This window comes from Vanacampus margaritifer, chromosome 7 (genome assembly GCF_051991255.1).
Source record: "Vanacampus margaritifer isolate UIUO_Vmar chromosome 7, RoL_Vmar_1.0, whole genome shotgun sequence".
Lineage (NCBI taxonomy): Eukaryota > Metazoa > Chordata > Actinopteri > Syngnathiformes > Syngnathidae > Vanacampus > Vanacampus margaritifer.
The window spans coordinates 7,863,902-7,889,238 of NC_135438.1; the positions used below are offsets into that span (position 1 = coordinate 7,863,902).

General features: G+C 40.7%; 1 protein-coding gene and 1 long non-coding RNA gene across 3 annotated transcripts in view; one reads left to right on the top strand and one right to left on the bottom strand.

Moving 5' to 3' along the window:
• Nucleotides 1-25,337, top strand: part of sdk1b (sidekick cell adhesion molecule 1b) — a 278,501-nt gene that overhangs the window by 190,076 nt on the left and 63,088 nt on the right. For both annotated transcript variants that reach the window (XM_077570575.1, XM_077570574.1), the window contains 6 exons: nucleotides 297-399; nucleotides 489-662; nucleotides 4,653-4,789; nucleotides 8,894-9,041; nucleotides 19,013-19,153; nucleotides 22,583-22,764. In XM_077570575.1, coding sequence (XP_077426701.1) covers nucleotides 297-399; nucleotides 489-662; nucleotides 4,653-4,789; nucleotides 8,894-9,041; nucleotides 19,013-19,153; nucleotides 22,583-22,764 — 885 coding nt within the window. The remainder of the gene's footprint in view (nucleotides 1-296; nucleotides 400-488; nucleotides 663-4,652; nucleotides 4,790-8,893; nucleotides 9,042-19,012; nucleotides 19,154-22,582; nucleotides 22,765-25,337) is intronic.
• On the bottom strand, nucleotides 196-5,996 carry LOC144055024 (uncharacterized). The gene is made up of 3 exons (XR_013294754.1): nucleotides 5,912-5,996; nucleotides 4,968-5,070; nucleotides 196-651 (listed from the first exon to the last, which is right to left on the bottom strand). It is a non-coding gene; the product is annotated as an uncharacterized LOC144055024 (long non-coding RNA).

Below are 25,337 nucleotides of genomic sequence, written 5' to 3' on the forward strand. Positions count from 1 at the left end.
GGAATTTTGCTCATCTGGAGGGTAAGATGTGAAGAAATAATTAATTAAAAATTAAATAAAAAAATTCAAATAATTGATTTGAATCAACATAAAAGCAGTCTTTGCTGGGGGTGGCATGGGGGTCAAGGAAAGCCAGGCAGCCCGCCAGGCTTAAAAAAAACTGGGGGAAACACTGCATAAAATCTTTTATAACTGTTTGTTTTTAAACATTTATTTAAGTATCATTTGTATTGAACCTAAAGTACTGCATGTGTGGTGCATTCTCTTTTTATTCTAATCTCTATGTTGTTTTCTAGGTCGCACCATCATCTCCGTGCCCCCGTCTGACCTGCGTGTAATCAAAGGCACCACGGCATTTTTAGCCTGCAATGCCACACATGACCCCAGGGTCAATATCAGGTATCATCTTGTTACTTTGAGATTGTTATTGTTTTGTAGTTCATTCTCTATGCAGGAGTCTTTTAAATAAGCACCCGCATCTGTTGCAGCTTCAAATGGGAGCGGGGCGGTGTGCCCATCCGTAGCACCAGCGGGGGGCGTGTCTCTGTACGGCAAGGCTCCCTCACCATTGGCCAGACCTGGTCGGGTGACATCGGGGATTACGCCTGCACTGTGAGCTCGGAGGCCGGCAACGATTCCCGCTCTGCGCGCCTGGAAGTCATGTAAGCGGACGACACTTGTCACACACAAACAAGATGTAGATAAAAACAAAATGGACAAATGGATTGCTTTGGCCAATGGGAATGCGGCAAAAGTCGGTAGAGCAGTAGCAATGCCAAACCGAGTGCATACTGTTTAATGGAAAGGGGCATGAAGTTATTTTTACATTGCCACCCAAAAATGAATGAAATTAACGCTGCAAGGAGTAATGATGGCAAATCCTCAAATTGATCATAAAATTTTACTGCCAAGCTCCACCCACATTAGATGAGGTAATTAAAAAGAAAGTCTGCCGAACCTGATTCCCCATTCGGGGGATCATCACCACCATCTCCACATAGCATAAGACTCCACACTTGAATTCATTTGAGAAGTACTTTATGTGCTTGCGTGCTGCTATTTTGGTTAGCAACAGAGTTCAGCAATAATGTCTTATTTTGAAAAACGCAAACATCTTCGGTCTGCTTGAATGGAGGACTGCAGAAATCTTTACTGTTGAGATCCAGAAACTCCCAAGGATTTGGACAATTTTAAGTTTAACAAGGTCTCTAACCGATTAATCGACTAGTTGCCAATTAGTTGATTAATCATTACACCTCTACATTCCATTGAACAGCGACCATGTGCTAAAATAGAGATTATGAATCCATCAAATCAGCAGATGGTCTCTTTTCTTCCTGCTAATTACACACAATGATTATGTACGCAGCTAGTGGTTAGCATGTCTACATTACAGTTATGAGGTTCTGGGTTCGAATCTCGGCCTTGGGCTTCCTACGTAGCGTTGACCTGCTTGCACGGGGTTATCTCTGAATACTCTGTCTTCCTCATACCTTCCAAAAGACTCAAATTGTTAAATTGTCCATAGATCTAAATGTGAATGGCTTGTCTATATACGGCTTGCGATTGGCTAGCGACCAGTCCAGGGTGTTCCAAGCCTCTTTGTCTGAGTCAACTGAAATAAGGTCCGGCTCAACCATAAGCGTTGAGATTAAGATGAATGGAGATTATTAGGGAATCACTCTAACTTCAGATAATATAGCACTGGCTCAAATATTCATCTGTTTTAATAATTGCTTCATGTGCAAAAGTATGCCCCCCCCTCCCCCCGTCCCGATTGAGTCACTAATATTAAATCACGTCGCATGCATATTGAACCTACCGCACTTCATTAAAGCCGCTGTGAGAGAATGCTCGCAGGTAGGGGCCATCGTGTATTAATAAGTGCTTGTACGATGTATTTATAAACGACACTTATGCTATATTAATACAATTGCGGGGCAGAAGAGCGAGCGGGAGGGCGGGAACTTGGTCCGCATTCTTGAGCGGAGGAGTTACATGTCAATTAGAGTGGCTCCATGTTTACGCCTATGAGAAAAAAAGGAAGGGGGAAAAAAAACGGAGGGTAAATTAGTGATGCGCTTGCGGGCGCGTGCGTGAGAGCGACTTTCTCGTTAGCTCGCTATCATCGGGTCACGGGGGCTAACAGACGCTGGCGGCTGAGGAGACAGACTAATTACCAGCAGGTTATTGGTTCAACTCTCACAAGGCCCATCCATGTGTTCGTCACTCTCCGAGGTGTGTGTGCGTGTGTGTGCGTGTGTGTGTGTGTGTGTGTGTGTGTGTGTGTGTGTGTGTGTGTGTGGCCTCAGCGGAGGTAAGCGCGCCAACATTCTCTATGCTCATCCATTAATTAATGCCGTCATGTCAGCTCTGAGAAGAAACCATCAATCTCATTTCCCCTCGTCCTCCTTTTTTCTTCCTCGTATCCTCTCAGAGCGTTGTCACCTTTAACATCACCTTCATCCTGTCTGCCATCGTCATCCTCACATTCACTTCAGTATTGAAATATGGAGCGGCTCGTTAGCGACATCAAAAAGAAACAGCTTGATAAGGAGATAACAGGAAGCCATCGGTCCATTGTTTTTCTTTTTCCTTATTAGGTCATGGGTGGGCTTGCAGCGCAGCTGAAATGATTTTAGATAAAGGTTAGGGTTAGGTGAGATGTAAACAGTTCCGTATCAAGGGAGCAGAAACAGTAGCTCAGAAAAAGTGGTTTCGCATACGCAATTTCCAAGACAAATTTAGCATTTTTGCACCTCATCTAAACACATTGAAGTGCAATGTGGAATCAACACACTGCTTTTCTACAGTCACATTAATGTACAAGGATTTATATTTAGTAGAAGTTTAATAGAAGTTTTAGCTCAATGGTAAGGCTTTGTGCTCCCAAATAGGTGCGGTCATGGTTTAGGTTTGATCACCGAGTTGGTTGGACGATATTATAAAATAACAAATATTGAAGCTGTAATTTATTATCAATTATGATAGAAAGTATTGATTATGTTGTGCAATTGAACAATATTCCAAATTGTTTTTGTCCTATTGAATACACTGGAGCAACTGTCCTACAGTTCTTGATATTATTGGAAAAAATATGGAAACTCAGACAAATTGTTGTGGATGGAGTTCGTGTCGGGTGACGCCTCTGCAACGGGTCGTTCGTTTTTCAAATAAATGTCTTAATTTCTCTTTTGTATTGTTCTTTAACCAAGCAGAAATATACTTTACACAATATTTGATTATTCAATAGAATACTAAAAGATGTCTTAACTGCAGCTCTAGATCAATTCCCTTGCGACAATATCATATTTTTATAGTTTCATAAAATGTTAGCTTTCGATCCCTGGATAAACCGGGAAAAAATAAATAAAATTGCTGCTCAAATGATGAGCAAAACTGCTCTTCTAAGAGAAGGCTACGTTATTTTGAGCCTTATTTTGAGACATAGGTAAGATTTGAACTCAGAACTGTTGTCCACTAATCAAATAATCCACATTAACGAGTTCATTATTGGCCAACCCAAAGTTGTTAAAGTTATTGCTTTGTATCCAATTGAAGTTGTCTGTCTCTTGTGTGCTGACCTTTATTCAATGCAGTCGCTCACAGAAGTGAGCTGGCCCCTCACATTTTGTGGAAGTAAATCATTTCATGGGAGACCGCATTAAACAAACGACACTTTGCAACAATGTGAAGTATTCAGTGTGCAGCTTGTATAACACTGGGAATTTACTGCCCCCTCAAAATAACTCAGCACACAGACAAATCATGTTGGCGACAAAAGTGAGTGCACCCCCAAGTGAAAATTTTCAAATTGGCTCGAATTTGCCTCAGTGGGTATTCCTATGGGTCACATGATATGTTTTTTTTTTTGGGGGGGGGGCCCATTTTAGAGATTTTTACTTACTTAGATATGTTCTCAGTTTTGCTGCCAGTGGTTTAATTATTATTAATGGTTTTGTAGCAACTTTTATTCAGGGATGTGATTTTTCCGCTAATTCGCGGAATTCCGCTTTTTTTATCCCCCCCCCCCCCCAAAAAAAAACAACGATTTTTTTATTTTTATTTTTTTAAGTAGTTCATTGTGTATGCACATGACTGACAGATAACATCTTCTGCTATAATAGACATTTGTGGTATGCTCTAATATGAGTTACTTTTCATTTGGTCATGATACAATTATTTGTTCATGAAATTTGAACTCTTCAACATTATTTATGTGTTAACTTAGTAATCACATTAGTTAGATATGATGATATTCTCAGTGATAGTTTTTAAAAGCAAAGGCAGTCCAATGTTTTTGAATGTGACTGATTTTGAGTTGACTAAAACTGCCATTTTATATGGGAAAATTTATGCTGTTGTTTTGTCTATTTCTTTGTCATGTGAGTGCATTGAAAGTACTTAAAAACACGGAAAACCCATGAGCCCCGGGGGGCTATGCCCCCCTTGTCCCCCCACCAGGGCACTGCCCTGGACCTAGCTGGGTGCCAGCGGCCCCCAGACCCCCGGCTAAATTTTCAGATAATTTCACTTTGGTCAAATCACATCCCTGTTTATTAAAATGTACTCACTTTTATGATCTACAATGTCAAACTTTCTCTTTGTAAAAGTAATTGTCCTTTTTTTTTTTTCCCTTGTGTGGTGCCCAGCGAGTTGCCACACTCCCCTCGCTCCTTGACGGCGCATCTCAACGACTCCGACTCCCGCTCGGTCCTGCTCTCCTGGCTGCGTCCATTCGACGGCAACTCTCCGCTGCTCTACTATCTGTTGGAGCTCTCCGAGAACAGTACGTATACGCACGCGCACGTTGGGGCGGGGGCTGGTTTATAGCCCCCTGAGCGGCAAACAGCCGTTTGCTCACCGTCTCGCAGGCGCCGACGTACGCTCATTTATAAAGGCAGACATATGGGGAATAGCGGTGCCGTGTTAATGTACGTCCTGGTTCGCTATAAATAAATAGTCACCTCGTCCCTCCTCCCACCAGCCTCGTCCTCTCTCGCTTTTCCTCCGACTCACTGTCTCTCGCCCCTCTGTCAGCACAGATGTTTGCAACAGCAGGCCGCGTCCCTTTCAGATGGCACACAGAGGGAAAAGAGGGATTGAGGAAGAGAATGACAAGATGGCTACACTGACATCCTCTCTCCTTCTGTTATGTGCACAGGCAGGCACTTTGCACCCAACTTTTAGAAAAGTTAAACTCATAAACCCAGCGCTTAAAGCTGGGGTATCTGGTCTTGAATGTACACTCTAAAAACAGTTGGGTCAAAAGTAACCCAATTATGGCTCAGAAATGGACCGATCCACTTAACTTTTTGACTGCCAAAAACGTTAAATAACGTTTAGTAAAATCCTATGGAGGAGTGCCAAAGACATTAAAAGACGTTTTTTTCAAAACAGAGGTGAAACTAACCATTTTCTATTGTTGATTACTGAAAAACGGAATAAGGTAGAAACAAACTTTTTGTTCTGATGAAAGATGAGAGTCCAATCTTTCATTTGGTAGTATGTGTGTTTCCATAGTCCAAACACATAATTTTCTATGGACCTTGAAAGATCAGTCAAAAATGCTTAAATCGGCTGGCACCCACGGCATCCCTTTTCTGAAAACGTCTGACAGTCAAAGTTAATGGGTCAATTTGATCCAACTTTCTGGGTTGTTTCATACAAAATGACCCAATTTTTTGGACCCAAGTAAAGGATCTGATCAATATTTATGAGTTGTTTTACGCTGAAAGTATCACGGGGGTGTGCAGGGGGCGGAGTTGAGGACCGAAATGCAGGAAGTAATCCGGGAAGACAGGTGTGCTCATAATGTAAACAAAACATAAAAAGAAAACTAGGCTGTTGAAACTATCAGAAACACTCAGTGAAAAACAAAACGGATTCAAAGAAACAAACACTCACTTACATAGACAGCACTAGAGGACAACTAACCAGCACGATGAGCGAAAGCACACAAATGATCCAACACAGACTGAACAGAAGCAAGGAACTAAATGCAAGCAAGTTAACGAGACAAATGCGAAACACCTGGACACGACACGAGTGGCTGAGGGATCTGATTGGTAGACACAAGGGTTGACAAACAGGTGGACACAAAACCATAACGAGCAAAGACATGAACACGGATCATGACAGAAAGAACCATTTCTTGACTCAGTAGACCCAAGTAGAGGATTGGTCCATTTTTGACCCATTGTTGGGTTATTTTTGACCCAACTGTTTTTAGAGTAGCTTCACTTCTCTCTTCCCTCCCTTGAGTTTCTGCTCAAAGAAACGCCCCAGCTCACTAATGTATATGCACCACGCTAAGTTAAGCCTGCTACATTGCTAGCGTGACTTATTCACGGTGGATAGAGTATTGCCAAAGACGATATGTTACTGTTTTTTTGTTATGTACCCTCAATTAAAACATGCTTGATTGGGGTACTATGCAGCTATCCAGCTTTCCAATTCCTTCTTTTTTAAACTTTTTTTTTTTTTTTACAAATCAGAGTGAAAGTAACCCAATTTGGGTAAGAAGTAAGCTAATTTGGGTTAAAAAAAAAAAAAAAAAAAGGGCCTGATCGATTTGATCCAACTTTCTCACTTTAAAAAAGAAGGAATTGGAAAGTTCTCTACTTGTGTCAAATTGACCCAACTAGTGGATCAGGCCCTTTTTGACCCAAATTGGGTTATTCTTAACCCAACTGTTTTTAAAGTATTGAAACTGTGTTATTGACATATCCCTCAGTCACGCCTTGTGTTTCTTCTAATTTTATTCATTCATTGTTATCTGTGTTAAAGAAACACTAATTAAAAATTTGAAGTGTAAGATTGGGGCAGAGAGGGATGATTTTCACCGCACTTTTTTTTGTTATAGTATTCTACTGTCAGGTCATACAGTTTTAACATATACAGATTTTGGTTTTTACTGCTAAGTCCATCTGTAAACACAGGTGCTTGAAAAAAAATGAAAAGTGCTTCAATTTGGGGGGAAATTGCTTGAAATTATATTTCTTAATGACCGAAATATATTCTTCAAATCAATTATTTGTGTGTGTGTGTGTAAGTGTAAGGAGATTTACATTTTTTGGGCACTTTTATAGTTAAAGTGTTCGTTAACTTCTCAGGGGGAAAGAAGCAACAATTTTTTCTTCTGCTCTTATTTACATGTTGAAATAAAAAAAAATATGTATCTTCATTGGAGAAGAAAAGAAGTGTGAAGGGACAAAAACACAGCAAGCCTGCAGACATTGAGGGATGGACAAAAGTTGTTTTGGTATTTTGTCTCTGTGTGTCGCATTTATGACACATTAGGTGCTCGGGATTGCTTACTTGTGATGCCGCTCCTTTTTATGCATCACACAATGGCTTTGTTGCCTTTGCTTTGTTTGCATACACTCCAACATCACGCTTGTCATTCATGCAAAAACACACGCGGGCCCCGTCAGATGAGAATAGCGCATCTGTCCCTCGCACCTCAAGGTGCAAGGAGACAATGATGAACTGGCATCAATGTCTGTGCTCCTTCATTATTGTCTCATTGGACATGGCTCAGGCTGGCTTGTGTGGGTCCTACAGATGAAACGTGAACATTTGCCATGCTGATTTCATGAGCAAAATCATCACAATTTTATTCAAAGTGATGTAAAAAACCAACAAAAAAACAGATACATATCCTGAAAGCATTGCAATGCAACCAATGTAGTTTTTGACATTAGACATTGTAAACGGCAACAACCAAGGTGAATCTTCATATATTCATCTAAAAACCCTACCAAATAAACTTTAAATAATAAAAATGCCAGTGGTTTGGTTGCTTTTTTTTTTAAAAAATCCATTCGTTCCCGCTTAAGGCTCCAGACTGAGCTGCTTCTCGTGGGCTTAAGTCAGGGATATCATCAGGGGCATTTTCGCGCCAATGCAGGACTTGCTTGCCGTACCCTGTTTTGGGTTTTTCATCTAGGAGGGGACCTGAGTCCTCAAAAGTAACATCTCCTATTCTGACAACCATAGTCAGCAAACAACTAAACTTCTGATCCTAAAATCACCTCTGCTGACTAAAGAGATGCCTTAAGATCCAAGTGGCCCAACTTACCACTTTTTCAGGATACAAGCCATCATTTGACAGTTTTTTTTGTTGTTGTTTTGCTTCAACTTGCAAATGGAAACTTGAGACGTAGCACGAGCGCTGTATCGTACACTTTGGCAACTAGTAACAATTCTTCAGAAAAGAGTCTTCAAACTATTTAACTCTTTGACTGCCAAAAACGTTAAATAACGTTTAGTAAAATCCTATGGAGGAGTGCCAAAGACGTTAAAAGACGTTTTTTTCAAAACAGAGGTGAAACTAACCATTTTCTATTGTTGATTACTGAAAAACGGAATAAGGTAGAAACAAACTTTTTTTTCTGATGAAAGATGAGAGTCCAATCTTTCATTTGGTAGTATGTGTGTTTCCATAGTCCAAACACATAATTTTCTGTGGACCTTGAAAGATCAGTCAAAAATGCTTAAATTGGCTGGCACCCACGGCATCCTTTTTCTGAAAACGTCTGGCAGTCAAAGAGTTAATGCCACTCCCAGTTGAAGTTTATTGTAACACACTAACTAGCTCTGCCTCTAGCTTAATGCTAATGCTAACACATAATGGTAACACATACCCTTTAAGAACCCTTTAAGTAACTTAAATTAGTCATTTACACAATTTAAAAATACTCACAGTCATATATTCTTTATCCTCTGCGGGGATCTGGGGTGGGCTGAAAGGAGCTGAGACTTCTATACTGTACGAATGTCCGAAGCTAATCTTTTGAAATGTTGTCACCGTCTAGCAGTAAGCAATGCTGCTTAAAATCCATGACTCGTTCATTTTAAATGCCTTACCTTTTCTCCTCCGTGTGTCCAGACTCTCCATGGAAGGTGTACCTGTCCGAGGTTGACCCCACCGTGACCAACATATCCGTGGGCGGACTCACACCTGCCCGGACCTATCAGTTCCGACTTTGCGCCGTCAACCACGTGGGCCGGGGTCAGTACAGCGCCGAGACGCAGCGGTAAGAGAAAAACAAATTTATCATTCACGTTTTTTTTTTTTCTTTTTTCAAGACTCCCAAGCGTTTTATTGGGTGTTTTGTTGAAAGCATGAAACCAATTTGCTACCCGGAACATGCTGTGCTTTCTGTGAAATAAGAGTTTTTTGTTGCAAACTGAACGACAGTCAGAAGGCAGGATTATAATGATAACCATGCCAGTTGAGAGGCCACACTCGAGTCTAGTGCGTGTGTGCGTGCGCGCGTGTTGCCAAGAGGGATTGCAACTCTGAATGCATTCTAATTTGAAGGCTTGTTGTTAAAAATCCATTTGCTTTAGTAGCGGGCTTTTCTAGTGTAACGTCCCTTTTGTAGGTGCGTGTTATTTCCCTGCCATCTGCAGGGAGGACAAAAAATGAGCGGTGTTTTTGAAAAAAGTGGGAGATTGGATCTGGCCTTAAAAGTGCACCCGTTGTTGTGCAGGTGTGCGTTGTGTGTGAGTGAAGATGGGACGCTGTCGGTCGGGATGGAGGGTTTGGAGGAGGTGTGGTTTGCAATTGTGCTCCTGAACACAATGCCACAGATGTGGCCATTGACAGATGCCAGATGTTGCTCCTCCAAATAGAATCTCAGCAAGGGAGCTGCTGCCAATTGCAATTATAGAGAACGCATGTTGTGAGTGCATTCATTTAACGAACAAAACTAAATTTAGTTCAAGAAAACATTGCGCTTTTTTTTCTTCACAATTTAAAACAGTTCACTACTGTCTTAATACTGTGTCTGTGACAAACTTAAAGGAAAATCTTTCCAGCCCATTTACCGAATGTTTCAAGCAGCTAAACACACAAATACAAAATGAAAACACTCGCAAGGAGGATGGAGAAGACCCGAACACTGAACTAACCTTGTGGTGAACGAAAGCTGGAGTCAGCGCTCCTAATGTCATTCAATAAGACACGCCTAGTTAAAGGCACACGTCAAAGCACAAATATGGCACAGTGTGTTTTTATTTATTGATTGATAATTAATTCTATTTATGTGTTAATTTTGGTATTTATTTTCTCATTTATGTTCATATTTATTTTGTCAATATTTTATTTATTTTTTAATTTTGACATAAATATTTTTTATTTTATTTTTTTCATGTTTATTTTCACGTTTATTTCTTTCTTTATTTTTTGGGTCCCTACTTGAACTGAGCTGAGCTAAGCCGAACCTTACTGAATCAAATCGTAATCCGCACTGAATACAACCAAATCCAAATATTCTTGAATTGAATTTACTTGAATTGTGTCGCGCAACCACGTTCCGAGATTGTCTATTACTGAAGTTAAATACAACTGAACTGTACTGGATTGGTAACATACACCGTTTGAAATTTGTCTTCAGTAATTCTTTCATGTACCGCACTAACTGCACTACTGGCATTAGCCTTTGCAAAGCCAGTTAAATTCATGATTATATTTTACAATGCATGAATTAAGAAACAGTAGCACCAGTGGGTAGGCTAGAATAGCTTAATGGCATTTTAATTCATTTCAATTGAATGGTTCACGTAATGAATTGCACTGATTAGTCGTGTTGACGCACAATTTGTGAGTGGGTAGGTCAGCCCACATCACTTATAATTCCCTGGTAACTTGTGCAGACGTGTCCTTTGTTTGCCTATTGCCAATCCTCAGTCGTTCCTTCCCGTTTCCGTCGGGCAGCGAGCCACCTGCTCCTCAGTACAAAGTAGGTGGTTGGAAGCGCCGGAGAACAGAGCGCATTGATCTTCCCCAAATGAGGGACTGGCAAGCGGTCAAGTCATCAGTGGTCAGCGTATCACAGCAGATGGACGCGGCTCTTCATCAGCGTTCGCCTCGTATGTGACCACACGCGCGACGCTTTTTAATCTCGCCGACGTCAGCTGGCACGACGAGACCAGGCAGGAGTGCGAGAGGCCACAAAGGCACTCGGTGCACTCGGGAAGAGCGAGTGGGCACCGTGTGAACAAATGTCAGTGTGGACAGAATATCTTATTTGACCATTTGAAACACTTCCCAGGTGTCTTAACAACATGTTTGCTAATCGGGAATTCAAATTGTGGATGCTAACATTTGCTGACTAGTCGTTATAAAATTTGGAATATTTAACATTTTCATTCAAGATATCTGTAATTCAGTTTCGAGGATGTTCATGTCCGATCTCTGCTTGTGAATTATGGATACCTCTAATTTAATTGTATACAGCTGTAACCCCAGTTGGAGATATGGCGGAACCTCAATTTAACAGACCAGGAACCAACGGACCCCGGATTCAATGGACAGAAAATAGTGTCTCGTCTACTCAGAACGTCCATTCTTAAGTAGCTGTTAAAGTCTGTTAGTTCCAGAAGTGACCACAATTCGCCAAAAGTGCCAGTAGATGGCGCTGTGGTGCCATCAACAGACTTTCAGTAGACTCTAGAAGACTAACACACACACATCAATATGGCGGCCATGTTGGAAGGGGCACCTTTCCTCGTTTCCCTTCAAATGTAATGGAAAGCTGTTAGCTTAGCATCGCTAAAGACATGCAGCGCCCGCCCAAGAAGAATTCCAGAAATGGCCGCAATTGGTCGTCAATGCTTTCTTGTCATCAATGAATAGACTTAAAGTAGACTAGAGCAGGCTAAAAAAAACTGTGTGGTGGCCATGTTGGTAGGGGCGCCTTTCCCATCAAAATAATTAATGGACATATGTGGCGGCCTTGTTAGCAGGGGACAGAGTCCCGTCAAATGGAATGGAAAGTATAGATGTTAGCTTAACATCGTCATCGTCAAGGTCCGTTTGGATGAACTTACTAAAGCTTTTTTAACAATTCACAATAATTTGGTACTGCACTAGAAATGTTTAGGCTGTGAAAAAGTACAAAACAAAAAATAATTTATACTACTGTAAGTAACAGATGTTTTTAGGCCGCACACAAAAAAAGTACTTTGATGTAACGGGAAATCACTTCTAACAGACGACCACCAATACATGCTACATGCTACATGCTAAAACTTCATTCCACCGAACTTACTAAATATATCTGAAAAGGGAGACGTAGGTTATTCTGGGAAAGTGTCAGATTGTACCCGCCGTGCCACCTCATCATTGTTAATCATACACCTTCAACCTAAAGTGACTTGCAGGTTCCAGGTCGGTCCGCCCCTTTCCACTTAATTAGCATGCACAGACTGGCAAACTTGACAAGACACTCAGATGAACCCATTCAAACGAATGTGATTAATAGCACATTGCGATACTAACCGCGCACTTCTTTGGGCAATTAGCGTGGCAGATCTGGACATTACATCGAACATTATAAGCATATTTTATTGCTTGTTACTTTCTCTTCCAGCCAATTTCACATCTAAATAAAGTTGAATGGATCGCCTGTCAGTGTTGTTAAGACACAGCGCTGAAGTGCGTCTCCTCATCTGCACGGCGACTGACAGTTAATGTGACGTGTTAATTGTTTCAGTCACACTTTTTAGTTCAGTTGATTTGTTTGGAAACATTCTATTAACCTTTGAGATAACATCGGGGGATTACTGTAATCATCGTGCTCGCAAGTCCGTGCTCTCCATTTGCATATCTGATCATTAACGCTAAGAAACACACAGAAAGAACTTTTGGGGAGTTCAAGACAATACTAAGTAGAGTGCAGTCACTCATTTAAAACGTCTCTTGAGTCATATAACTCCAAATTTGTCACATGAGACACCACATTCTGCATAGTGTGTAAGAATTGTTAAGGGGTCTTATGTCAAAATGTAACTATAAACCTGTTCAAATGTTTTGACTGAAACCGCTTCAATGATCTCCTAATGCTTACCTATAAAATTTTCTTGAAACCCCGTTGTATGTAATAATTTGGAACAGTGGCCTGATCTTCAAATTTAGAGGTGCAATGATCAATCGATTAATTCAATAACTAAATGATTATCAAATTAATCAGTCATTATTTTTGCTAATCGATGATTACTTTTCAAATTGTGCAAATGCTCCGAATTTCAGTTCCTCAATAGTAAATATTCTCCAATTTCTGCAGTCCTCCATGAAAGTGGACTGATTATCTTTGTTTTGAACCCAAATCAAGCAACTTTTACTTTGGAAAACAATGATGGACATTTTTTGCCTATTTTTTCCGTGTTACAGACCAAACCAGCAACGGAATCATAATTTCAAACTTTGTGCACTGGAGATTTTAAATAATGTCCTGTTTACTGAAATAATCATTATTAATCGTTATATATGAAAAGTTGTTGAAAATTAAGACGAATGATATCCGGTGGGATATGCCGAGGTGTCACGTCGCTTAATTTATGATGACGTACGAGCCACAAATTAGAATGTTTTGTCCAAATCCGATTAGTACAACCTGAGTACGTTTGAAGGTTCGTCTGTCGCCAAATGACTATTTAGCAGACGAGGCGGCGGAGCAACGTGATCCCTCCTGACCTCTCGCTTTCTCCTCCACCGTCCAATTTCCTCAAACAGCCTGATCACCTTCCATTTTTTCCCCCCCAGCCATTTTGTCAACCTTTCACTTTTTCTCCATCATATCCTTTGCCCTCAATTATTTCATCTTTCACGTGTCTTTCCGCTCTCCTCCTCCTTCCCGTTAACCTCGCTTGGCGTCCCAACCCCGACCCGACCCGACCTTACTAGTGATTACGGCTCCCAAACCCGTCAAGGCAGAGTGGCAAAAAAAAAAAAAAAAGGCCCAGCCTGTGGCTTTACTGTAAGCGGCTCAACTTACATAATCAGCAGCGTATGTGTCCACACGCATGAGCATCGAATTTGTCGCCCGGCTTAGGACGCGCTGCAACATCCGATGGCCTTTTCCCCGGCACGGATTATGACTCGCCACATCTCCCTCTTGAGTGATGATGCTCCGAGCTACCGAGCCGTTAGTTGTTGTGTTCTTGCGTGTGTGCGCGTGGATACGTGCACTTTTGGTTCAAACAGGGCCGGTCGTTTTGCAGCTGACAGCTGTTTGTCTTCAATGAGTTGCACTCACCTGCAATTGGTGAAAAAAAAAATGCAAAGGGGGACCATATACAAACTTTTGTTCAGTTTTTATTGTGGCAAAGACATTTTTTACATGTTCAAAAGTTTTGTTTGTGAATGACTAGCAAACATCTTGGCAACCTTTTGCAACCTTGAACAAAGCCACTACCATGATTTAATACCTATTACGGGTTTACCTTGCTGTTTTGCAGGTTTTTTCTTATTCAGTCACAATTAATGTCATTAAGTACACTGCTTCGCTCAATCTGTTCGATTATTCTGAGTGCTCCAAAAGATGGAGTACCGGTCGGTGCCCAGTCAGTGTGTCAGGCAGTACCAGGAACAATAACAATTAAAGCGCAAACTGCCGACTAATAGGCTGCGTTCACAAATTAACAGGAGGACGAAACGTCCGCTTAATACAGGGATGTGATTTTTCCGCTAATTCGCGGAATTCCGCTTTTTTTATCTTCCCCCCCCAAAAAAAAAAATCCGATTTTTTATTTTTATTTTTATTATTAGTAGTTCATTGTGTATGCACATGACTCCGACAGATAACATCTTCTGCTATAACAAAGACATTTGTGGTATGCTCTAATATGAGTTACTTTTCATTTGGTCATGATACAATTATTTGTTCATGAAATTTGAACTCTTCAACATTATTTATGTGTTAACTTAGTAATCACATTAGTTAGATATGATGATATTCTCAGTGATAGTTTTTAAAAGCAAAGGCAGTCCAATGTTTTTGGACCTAGCTGGGTGCCAGCGGCCCCCGGCTAAATTTTCAGATAATTTCACTTTGGTCAAATCACATCCCTGTTAATAATGACGTTAAGAGTTTTTCTTTTTAGCTTCAAATGGCTAACCTTAAGCAGAATCTCACGTCACATTGTGGCGGTATCATCCTGGTTGGTAAATGTGCCTTTTTGTGCAGTAAATCTTTGTTGTGGAAAATGTAAGCTAGTTACGAAGAAGAGGAGGAGGAGGAGGACAAGGAAAAGAGGAAGAAGAGGAAGAAGAGGAGGAGGAGCAACAGGAGGGAAGAAGAAGAAGGAGGATAAGGAGAGGAAGAAGAAGTAGTAGTAGTAGAAGTAGTAGAAGAAGGAGGAGGTAGAGAAGAAGTAGAAGGCGGATGAGGAGGAGAAGAAGAAGAGGAATAAGTAGTAGTAGAAGGACAAGAAGAAGAACGAGAAGAAGTTGAGGAAGAGAACGAGACAAGACATGAAAAGAAACATGAGGAAAAACATGAAATAAAACAAAATCTTAAAACACAGGCGCTAACAGTGAACTGCACGGGACTTAGTATAGACACCAGGTGCACACCCTCATAGTCTGACGGCCATTGACGGTTGAAGTTTACCAACTGAAAACAAACTACAGTATATGTAATCTTTGACCATCCCGCATCTTTTTGAACTAATATCGTCGATACACGTTCTGAGTATGCGCACACGCGCAAGCTGTTGCACCCTATAGCGAAAAACATCTCACGAATTGCCTTATAATTCCCACCCAAACCATTTAAGAGTAAATATTTCACATCAAGTGGGTTCAACACGGGGACGTTACCGTCGCACAAACACGAGTCATAAAGCCCCAGCCGTCTCGGAGGCGCCAACGCGTTCCCGCTTTAAATATACAGGCGAGCGAGCGAACGCCGCTTCAAAACAACAACTCAAGCTCATAAGTTAGTCTGAACGCTGTTTGACACACTTTATCTGTCCCCTGCTATTAAGGAAAAGAGGATGGATTTCTGGAGATGAACATTTTATCTGTTTGTGCGTGTGTGTAATTCCCCACACTGCAGGAATTAGCAGAAGTTTCTATCTGTGTCATCCTTCCACTCTTTAATGCCCACACACTTTCCTCGCGCCGAATCCACATCGCATATCGACTTTTAAATGAAACGCTCGAGTCGACCGCAGCTCAAAGGAGGTGGAAAAAATGCCGGTTTATTGCACGGAGGAAACGAGGGCACAGGATATTCAAAAGCTGAAAAGCAGCCGGGGGGCGGCTGTGCGGAGGGGGATTTGGATGGGGTTAAACACTTGCACCCAAATCGAACCGACCGCTGATTTGTTGGCTTTGTTGATCATTTTCGATGTATTTATCGGCTCAATACGGTGAACTCCCGTTTATCGTCTATCGTACCGTATCAAATTCTCTGTACAACCCACAATATAGAGAGACCATCATTTTTGTCGATAGTTTTACTTTTGCCTCAGGCTTTAACCCTGGAGAAACCAAGAACCCTTTTCTTCTTTGGAAAATTATGAATTATACATTAAATGGCTGCTATAAATTCACTGAACACCAAAATATATGTTTTTTTAATTTTAACCCTTTATTCCCTAATTTAGGATTAGGGCGAAATTTGACCCTTTTGGGATTTAGTGGTGTCTTTTTGAAAAATCAGAATAACAAAAATTGTCAGTAAACTATTTAGAATTTAAGAAAATAATCAATCAAATACACAGCTACATTGAACAATATAATTTTTTTGTTTTATTTGTTGCATTTTAGAACTGGATTTTGAATGTGCAAACACACTTTGGCCAATGGAAACAAGAACACAGGGACAAAATCACTACTGGGAAAAAAAAAAAAAATTTTATTTGAGTAGCAGAATTTATAGGGGCCAAATTTGACCCCGTGGGTTCTCCAGGGTTTTAAACATAAATTTATTCTTAAGTGCTTAGAATTTCCATCAGCATAAAAAAAAAATCCGTATCGGTTAATAAAATCTTTTTAAAAATGTTCATTGTAATTCCCATTACTAGTTCCACAATTATCGTCATACCCAATGGTACCCTATTAAGGTTCCAATGTATATTGATGGTAAAGCTGCTTTCTCGGTGGATTGTAGTAGGTTAGAGGTTGTAGATGTAAAAATCACAGGAAGAAGAAGAATGAACAAAACAGATGTAGGCAAGCATGTGAAAGTCATCGCCTCCATCTTAATTTTCGACAGCTATACACTAAATGCTCACTCGTCGTCTGCCGACAGGCCATCGAAGCGTACGAGGCAATCTGCAGTTGGCGTTTGTAAAGAGCCCGTGTCAGCGCCGGGCCGACAGTCCCACGGGATGATGGCGAAAGCACTTCCATCATCATGGGCTGTGGCTGTAGCGGTGATTGTTTGAAATAAATGAACAATACTGCAAGACAAGGAAAACAAATGAATTGCATGACACTGCAAGACTGTGAGAGTGGAAGGAGGAATGGGAGAAATGAGCGCGGAATTGCAAAATGATACATGAATGTTGAGAGACGATTTGTTGTAATGAGTTGTAGCAGTCTCGCAAACGTGGTCATTCATAGACACAATGTGCCTGAGATTTTATACGAGCACACTGTCCTTACACTGTATATACAAGATTATTACGTTATACATTGTTATTACATTGTTATTACTTTTTTATTATTATTACCATTATTATATATTTTTGATTTTTTTTTAATCATTATTAAATTATTATGGGACTGCTGAGCGTAGCAAGCAGCACATATTACTATTCCTAGAAAAAAGGGTTTATTATTATTATAGCAAATATTCTTATATTATCTTCCACCGATTTTTCCGCAAGAATGCGGCCCGTACCGTAGATTGCACCGGGACAAATGAGGTATCAAACGAGGCGGCTCGATCGGACTCGGTGCGACATTATTTTTCTAGGAATTCCCACTTACCATGGCGACGCAATACCCCAAAAACTACCCCAAAAAGTGCCATAGGAATGAATGGGAAATGGAAAGAAAAAATCACACATCAAGCACCTTTTTCCAAGACACGCTGCGCACGCATACGTTATCCGACCGATACGAATTTTAGCTCATTTTGTAGGAATTTTTCCCATCTTTAGCTCAGTGTCGAAATCTTTTTTAAGGAATGAAAGCTCTCCCCCCTGTGCGGGTTCAAAGACAGTGAGTGATAGAGCATTTTAACACACTCTGTTTAGAGTGGCGGGAACAAAGAAAAGTCTACTTCTATTTGGAAAAGTTTCACTTCAACTCGTCACCATGGCCACAATCTTTGCTCACTAGACATCAAATTCTCACATTTTGTAGTCACGAGTGTCTTCTTTCAGACAAACTAACTTTTATTTGGCTAAGGTGTCATTTAGTACCTTTATTTTCACCTTAAGCTAGAGAAGTCGGACTAATTCGCCTGTCTTTTACATGTTAATTTCAGGCGCCTTCCTCTCTCCATTTCTGATAAATCATAAGTTTTCAACCTGCTCTCATTTGGTCATTTTTTATCCGATTAAGAAAATGAGAACATGCTCGTGTTCCCCAAACCCTTGCCGTTCTAACGAGCCATTTCTTGAATCTGTATCTTCAACCGTTAAGTCGTGAGAGGCTTTTGTTCAAGGGGTGCTTCTCTCACGCAATCTCAATGGAATGTGGGGCGCGTGACGGCTCCAAGTCAAAAATGTGTGTGCGGTCTTAAAGTGACAGTGACATATTTTTAGATTATGGTTAACTTCCACATTTCTTGACCGATTCCAGTCATTTAAATTTTAAACTGTTCAGCTCATTTCCATTTTTTGAAATACATTTTCAGGGACAGTGAGATACTTTTAGTTGATGTTCATTATGGTTAACTTCCACATTTCTTGACCGATTCCAGTGGTTTAAATTTTAAACTGTTCAGCTCATTACCAAAGAGTCAGCAGTCCCATTCAAAATTTCCACGAGAATTTTTCTAGTTATTATTAGTATTGCTATAAAAAGTTTTATAATAATAATAATTTATTTTATTACATTATTATTACATGCATTTGTTCATTTTCTATGATGACAACTATTGAGCAATTCATCCAAAAAGAGGCTTCAAGCAGTTTATATTTAAAAGCAAATGTATGTTTTCACCTTACCGTGCCTTCAATACATGAATATAGACTATAGGTGACTATTAGTGCCCATTCATCAGCTTCCCTCTCCCTGTTTGTCGTCATGATGTGTCAGGTTGATGCTGAGAGAGGAAGCGCCGAGCGCCCCCCCGAAGAACATCGTGGCCAGCGGGCGAACCAACCAGTCCATCATGGTCCAATGGCAGCCTCCTCCAGAACCGCAGCTCAACGGAGTCCTCAGAGGATATATGCTCAGGTATTAATAATATACAACCGCATGTCAAAATGCACGCTAGGTTCATGAATTTGTCCATAGGTGCGAATTTGAGTGTTTTGTCTTTTGCCCAAAGTCATCCGGGTTAAGCTCTCGCTCATCCAGGACTCTAATGAGGACAAACTCTATAAAAAAAAAAAAGATAAATGGATGGCTAGCACAATTGGGTAAACACTTTGAAAAGCTATTGTTCTCTGTATGGTTATTTTTTCTTCTTCTGCGTGCTGAAATAGAGTGCGCTGGTCTTAAGGACTACAGGAGGAATGAAAAATGGATTCCTCGTCTGTATTGCAACTGTGAAAACTGTGAATTTAACTAGCACCCTGTATTTGAACCCCACATTAACTCCATGGCCAGCTGCATTCCCTAATATATTATATTGTGGCTTTACAGTATACATTTTTAAAAAAGTAATCTCAGTTTATGGAAGGCATTCTATCACAAAAGTGGAGGCTGCGTGCATTACTTGCTGTAAAATTCTCCTACCGTGTCCACGCAAATGTTTTATTCATGATCACATGCTTGCAACACACTCATCTAAAAAAAAAAATACAGTGTTATGAAGGGCAAAATGCTTTTTTTACAATAAATATGATCAGGGATTTATTTTGCCAAGCAGGGCCACGTGTTTGCATTGTTCACTGCACAATTACAGGACAATAACATGTGTTCACAATCTGCATAATGAATCTCCAACACTGGTCAGCTGGAACTGTGCATCAAACTAAATATGATGTTTATGCCATGCACTCTTAAAGGGGAAGTCAACCTTAAACATTTCTTGACAATAATACGTTATGTGTGACCTCACTAGTCTAAACAAGACATTCGGATTAATACTACATTTGTGGAATATGAGTTATGAAGATCCAAAAATCCAGCCATTTTCATCCATCTGAGGGGGCGGCCATTTTGCCACTTGCTGTGACCAATCACAGCTCACCTGTTTACTGAGGCTGAGCTGCGATTGGTTGTTACCTGAGACCTGAGCAACTATGATGTCATCTTCAGTCGACAGCAAGTGGCAAAATGGCCGCCCCCCCCCCGAGATGAATGAAAACTGCTGGATTTTGGGTCAAGCCTCACAAAAATAATAAAACAAACCTGTGAATTAAAACCGAATCCTTTCCATTTTGATATATATCGATATACGTATAGATCGTCTTTCATTGGAGAGATATACAGTCCTGATAAGTTCATTCAAAAGTATGTAAAATGACAACAAAGAAGTCGTTGCATCATTCCGTCTCGAACCGGGTCGTACCAGATCGAATCGTAATCCTACTTGGTCGGACTGAATCAATCAAGTCTGAAATCAACTGTGTCGCATCACAGTATAAGGGATGAGTAGAAAAAGTAAAGAAGCCATGCTAATTGCTAAGTCTCAAACCGTGTCAAAGCGGAGAACTTCCAACTTTCAACAGCAAAATAGCACACACGTGAATACGTGTCTGGATTATGGGGAAATTAATTCATTTCTGGTACATTTTTTTTTTTCATGAAATACTTTTTTTATTTTTTTGCATTCTTTTCTTTTAGTGTTTACATTCATGACCCGAACGCACTAAAGTACTAAAAGTTTGCACGTGCAAAAACAGATTTAGTTGCATCTTGTAAACGAGGCCACCCAGGATTCCATCCGCGCGGTTCGTTTTCACATTTTGGAAGCAAATAAGGTGAATTGAACTCACGTGATGTGATCTAGCAACCTGAGGCAAATGGCAAGCTAAACCGCTTTTACACCTGTTGCCCACAGCGGACGCAATCTGTCGGGATCAAACTGAAAGATCGGAACGCACCTACCAACCAATACGTACAACCTGTTAGAGTGAGTGAACATGCAATTTAGTGGCCATCATTTGGGATGTTAGTTTTTTTTTTTTTTTTGTCCTCTGTCCTCCTCCACACTGTTTGTAATCAAAATACCCTCCGCTGATTCCTGCTCATTTGCATATAATTGCTGCTCATGTTTTTAATCCTTATTCACTGTGTAATCTGCCCCCACTCTATTGAAATCACAAACTCAGTCGGCTCATTTCCGCGTCACATTGCATTTTGCGTGAGGGGGGGGGGGGGAGGGGGGGTTCCGCCTCCTTCTTCTGCCCTCACCTCGATTATCCTTCCTTTTTGTTTTGCCAGCTTGTCATCTCCTCACTCCCCACCTCCTCCTCTTCTTCTTTTCCTTTCTCTCCTCTGCTCTGTTCACCTTTGCTCCACCCTCCATCCGAGCGTCACTCGTGTTTATCTCGCCGCCTGGAGAAAAACATCCCGTCAGCCTCCAGTGGCGCCCCCACTGGATGCTTGCGCGTCGCTCGGGACGATGAGTCAGCCGTTCCCCTAAAAAAATGTCTTGTTACACTTTTGACGCTGGATGGAGATGCTGACAAATACATAAGAGCTTTTTTCGCTCCAACAGCTGAGTGATAGCAAAGCGCTAACGTGCTGCACATTTTCATTTCAGTTTCGTAGAGATTTTTTGGTGGAGAATTTTGTCCATCCCAATTTGTAGAAAATTACATTTTGTATTATATATAATATGAAATAATGGATGGCATGAAAATAATATGTTGTGAATCGCTAGCATTTTTAAATATTAGAAAGATGACATTTTGAAGGGTTTACTTCAAAAAATGCATTCTATTACTTTAAAAACTATTTTCTTATGAAATAAAAAATACTATTGTTAATCCTTTAAAAACATGACTTTTTCTTTTCTTTTTTTTAAAGCAATATTTTTTTTATTACTTTTTAGTTTTAACAAACCATTAAGCTTAGTCTTAGAATTAAAAGAACTAGGGATGGCCAAGTACCGATACAAGGTATCGGGGTTGGTGCCGATACCAGACTTATTTCAAGGTGTTGGTACTCTTGTGGCTATTTTACGATCAGGAAGTAGAAATTAGAAGAATTTTAAAAAATTCCATTAATCGTATCCACGTTTAATGAAATATGCTAGATTGGGATATAAAGCCATTTTATTTTCAAATACATTGATTTTTTGTGGAAAATTGGTATCGAAAAAAAAAAAGTGGTATCAAAGGAATATTGTGTACTGATAATCTGTATGTGTACTATTATATTATATATAAAAAATAATACATGTTTTGATCAGTACAAGAAAATATGGTGTACTTTAAAGTTTATTACTTTTATTCACTTGAAATAAACGAACATTTAAAAAAAAATTATCACAATATTTTTAATTTGTAGTTAAATAAAAACGAAAAATACTGTTCCTGTTTCAGAACTTTTTGTACAAGTGGCTATTGAATGCGATCAAAGAGTGATCTATTTTGTGGACAGATGTTTCAATGCATTTCCTTTTTAAAGGCAGATACCGAAAGTAATCAGATTACAGTAGAATGTGGCCCACCAACGTGTGTGTTTGTGTGTGTACTTGTTTATGTGAAGGTACCGTCTCGCGGGGCTTCCAGGCGACTACCAGGAGAAGAACATCAGCAGCCCGGAGACCAACTACTGCTTGCTGAAGGAGCTGATCATCTGGACGCAGTACCAGATCACAGTGGCCGCATACACTGGCGCCGGCCTGGGCGTATACAGCAGTCCTGTTGCCGAGTACACACTGCAAGGAGGTCAGAAAACACACACAAGAAACACTTTGAATACGATAAATGGGTCTTAATGGGAGCTTTTTGTTCGTTTTAGTTTTTCTTTTTTACAAAATTGGCTGCATCTGGATTTTTCAATATTTTACGCAAAATCGGTCATCGGCCTTAATGTGTTAATTTGCCCGATTGATCAATGACATCATTGATCGTCTCCATGAAATAAGACATTGCATTTTATATTTAATGTTTATCAGCATTTTTTTTTATGATTTTTTTTTTTTTCATGCATTTCAATTGACGTGAGTTTCGCTTTTTGGGGGACTGGGCTAGCCACTAACCCCGCAAATCTTTTTTAAGTGGATATGTTGCTCCATCTTCTCATCGAATCGGTGATCGGTTATCTTTTTTTTTTTTTCAAACTCATTGATCGCTGATCAGTGATCAGCCCAAAAATCCTGATTATGTAAATCCCATTTTATTTGAGCAGATTGTCTTTTTTTTTTCCACTTAATAAAAAAATCCCTAAATAACCCAATCGACTCAAAATGTGATTGGGAAATCAACCTAGCATTTGTGAGTATGAGTAGTGGTTAATATGACTGTAAATTAGGGATGTTCGATATCGAGTACCGATACCTATAGTACTTTTGATATCCAAAATTTGATTGACCACAAAGACAAAATATTGTGAGCAAATAAGCATTGTGATATGCTACATTATAGCGCCAAGGAGGACTTACTCTATGAGTTTCTTTGCCTCAAGTATCGGTGGCTGGTATCGGCAACCTTCATGGTTGCTCGATATGTGAAAATAAGGCCGATACCTGGGTATTGGTACTCGCCCAAGTGTAAATGCTAGCTTATCTTGTCCTCTACCTCTGACTGGGATAGACTCCAGCGCAACCAATATCATAAAATGGATGGCTAGTTAATGCATATTTACCATGATTTAACGACAACACATCAATGAATTTATCTTAATGGGAGTTGTGATGCCCTTTGCGGGGGCTTGGCCCAGATGTAACCGTAACCCGGCTTGCTGGTTTTAATTTCCAATCAGGATGCTCTTGCGGCGGCGCTTGTAAAAGATGGAGCCACTTAGCATGTGAAGTTTTTCAATGAGTTGTTTTTCATTTTCAAGTATTTTGTAATTAAAACCGCTCGTCATCAGCAAGCGCTGCGGACAGCCTTATCGACTCCAAAGCGTTGCTCATTAACGTGATTTGGAGGGCGGGGAGGCAGCCGCTGAGTCACGTTCCGCAAAGTTTCTCTCCCGCCGCTGCTTCTGCCGCGGCTCGCCGGCACTCTGGCATACGTGCATAGTGAGATTTCCCCCGAGGACAGAGTTTAGTCTTTTATCTGGGGCTGTGAGCTGCCAGGGTTAAGAAGCCGAGCCCCACGAGTGCACTCAGCATGGCAGGGGGGGAAGAGAGCATCTTTAGCATCAATTAATCTCCGTCTCTCTCGCTGCCGTCTCTTCCTTAGCCGCCTCTCCACTTTTCCCGTTTTCCACCAGCGTTATATTCCGCTCTGCTCTGCGGGCTCCCTTACATGATATAAACGGGCATTCCCGTCACGAGAGCCATGCATTATCGCGCTCCGGCCTCCCCGTGCATCGGCGGCGTAAACCTCTTACTGTGTAATCAGCGTGACGTTTTCCACACACTCGTGTCACTCGGCCCGAACGTCTTCCGTCTGACCGCTTCGGTCGGCTCCGTGTAAGACTAAATCTTTTTTCTTCAGCGCACGTTAGCCTTATTAATGTCCCTTCTAGTTTCCGTGCTTCCAAATTAAACTGATAATAAGTCTTAGAAATGAGCTGGCATTTACGGCAAATGGTACGTCCCTCGGCGCCGCCACTTCATCAGTGGCCGCTCAAAACACGTTTCTGTTTTCAAATGATGAGCGTTTTCTCGTGCTTTTTTTTTGCGTTGTGTCTTGATGGAAGAAATGAGGTCGTTTGTAATTCTTCAAAACGGGACAACAAACAAGTCAATTTCTGTTTGTCTGTGACGAGGGGCTCGATCCAGATTGGTGCACTGCAGACGGCAAGCATAATGGACGTTTTCCTATGCACGTTTACCGAAAACATTGGGTTTACCGGTGAACAAAATGAACAGCCTTTTCATCGAACCTGTCTCGTGTTGTGTTCTTGCATTCCTCTTTTCCATGCATCTTCAGGAAGTGGTCCTAGATAGCTAGTTGTGCTGGCCCAGAATTCCCATCGCTCTGCTCAACTTCATTTACAGAGCATTTTAAAACACCCTCTGCTATTTTCTTAAGATGAAACCCAACGATGAAAACAGCAGAGGCCCCAGAATTGAACCCTGTGGAACACCATACATGTGAATTCATATTGCACATATTCATCCAGATCCCAATTTTTTTACAAGCTATCCGTGACCCACGTTTGGTCACCAGTTAAGAATCCCGACACTGAGTCATGTCCATAACTTGTTCCCTGAGGTCACCGAGTGGACTTCATATCTGACGACGTCTCCTCGCATCAGCCGTGCTGTATTTGACATTACTCCTAATGCATTTCATCATTTGCAGGACAATGCTATGCAAAATATATGAATGCAAAATTAAAATTG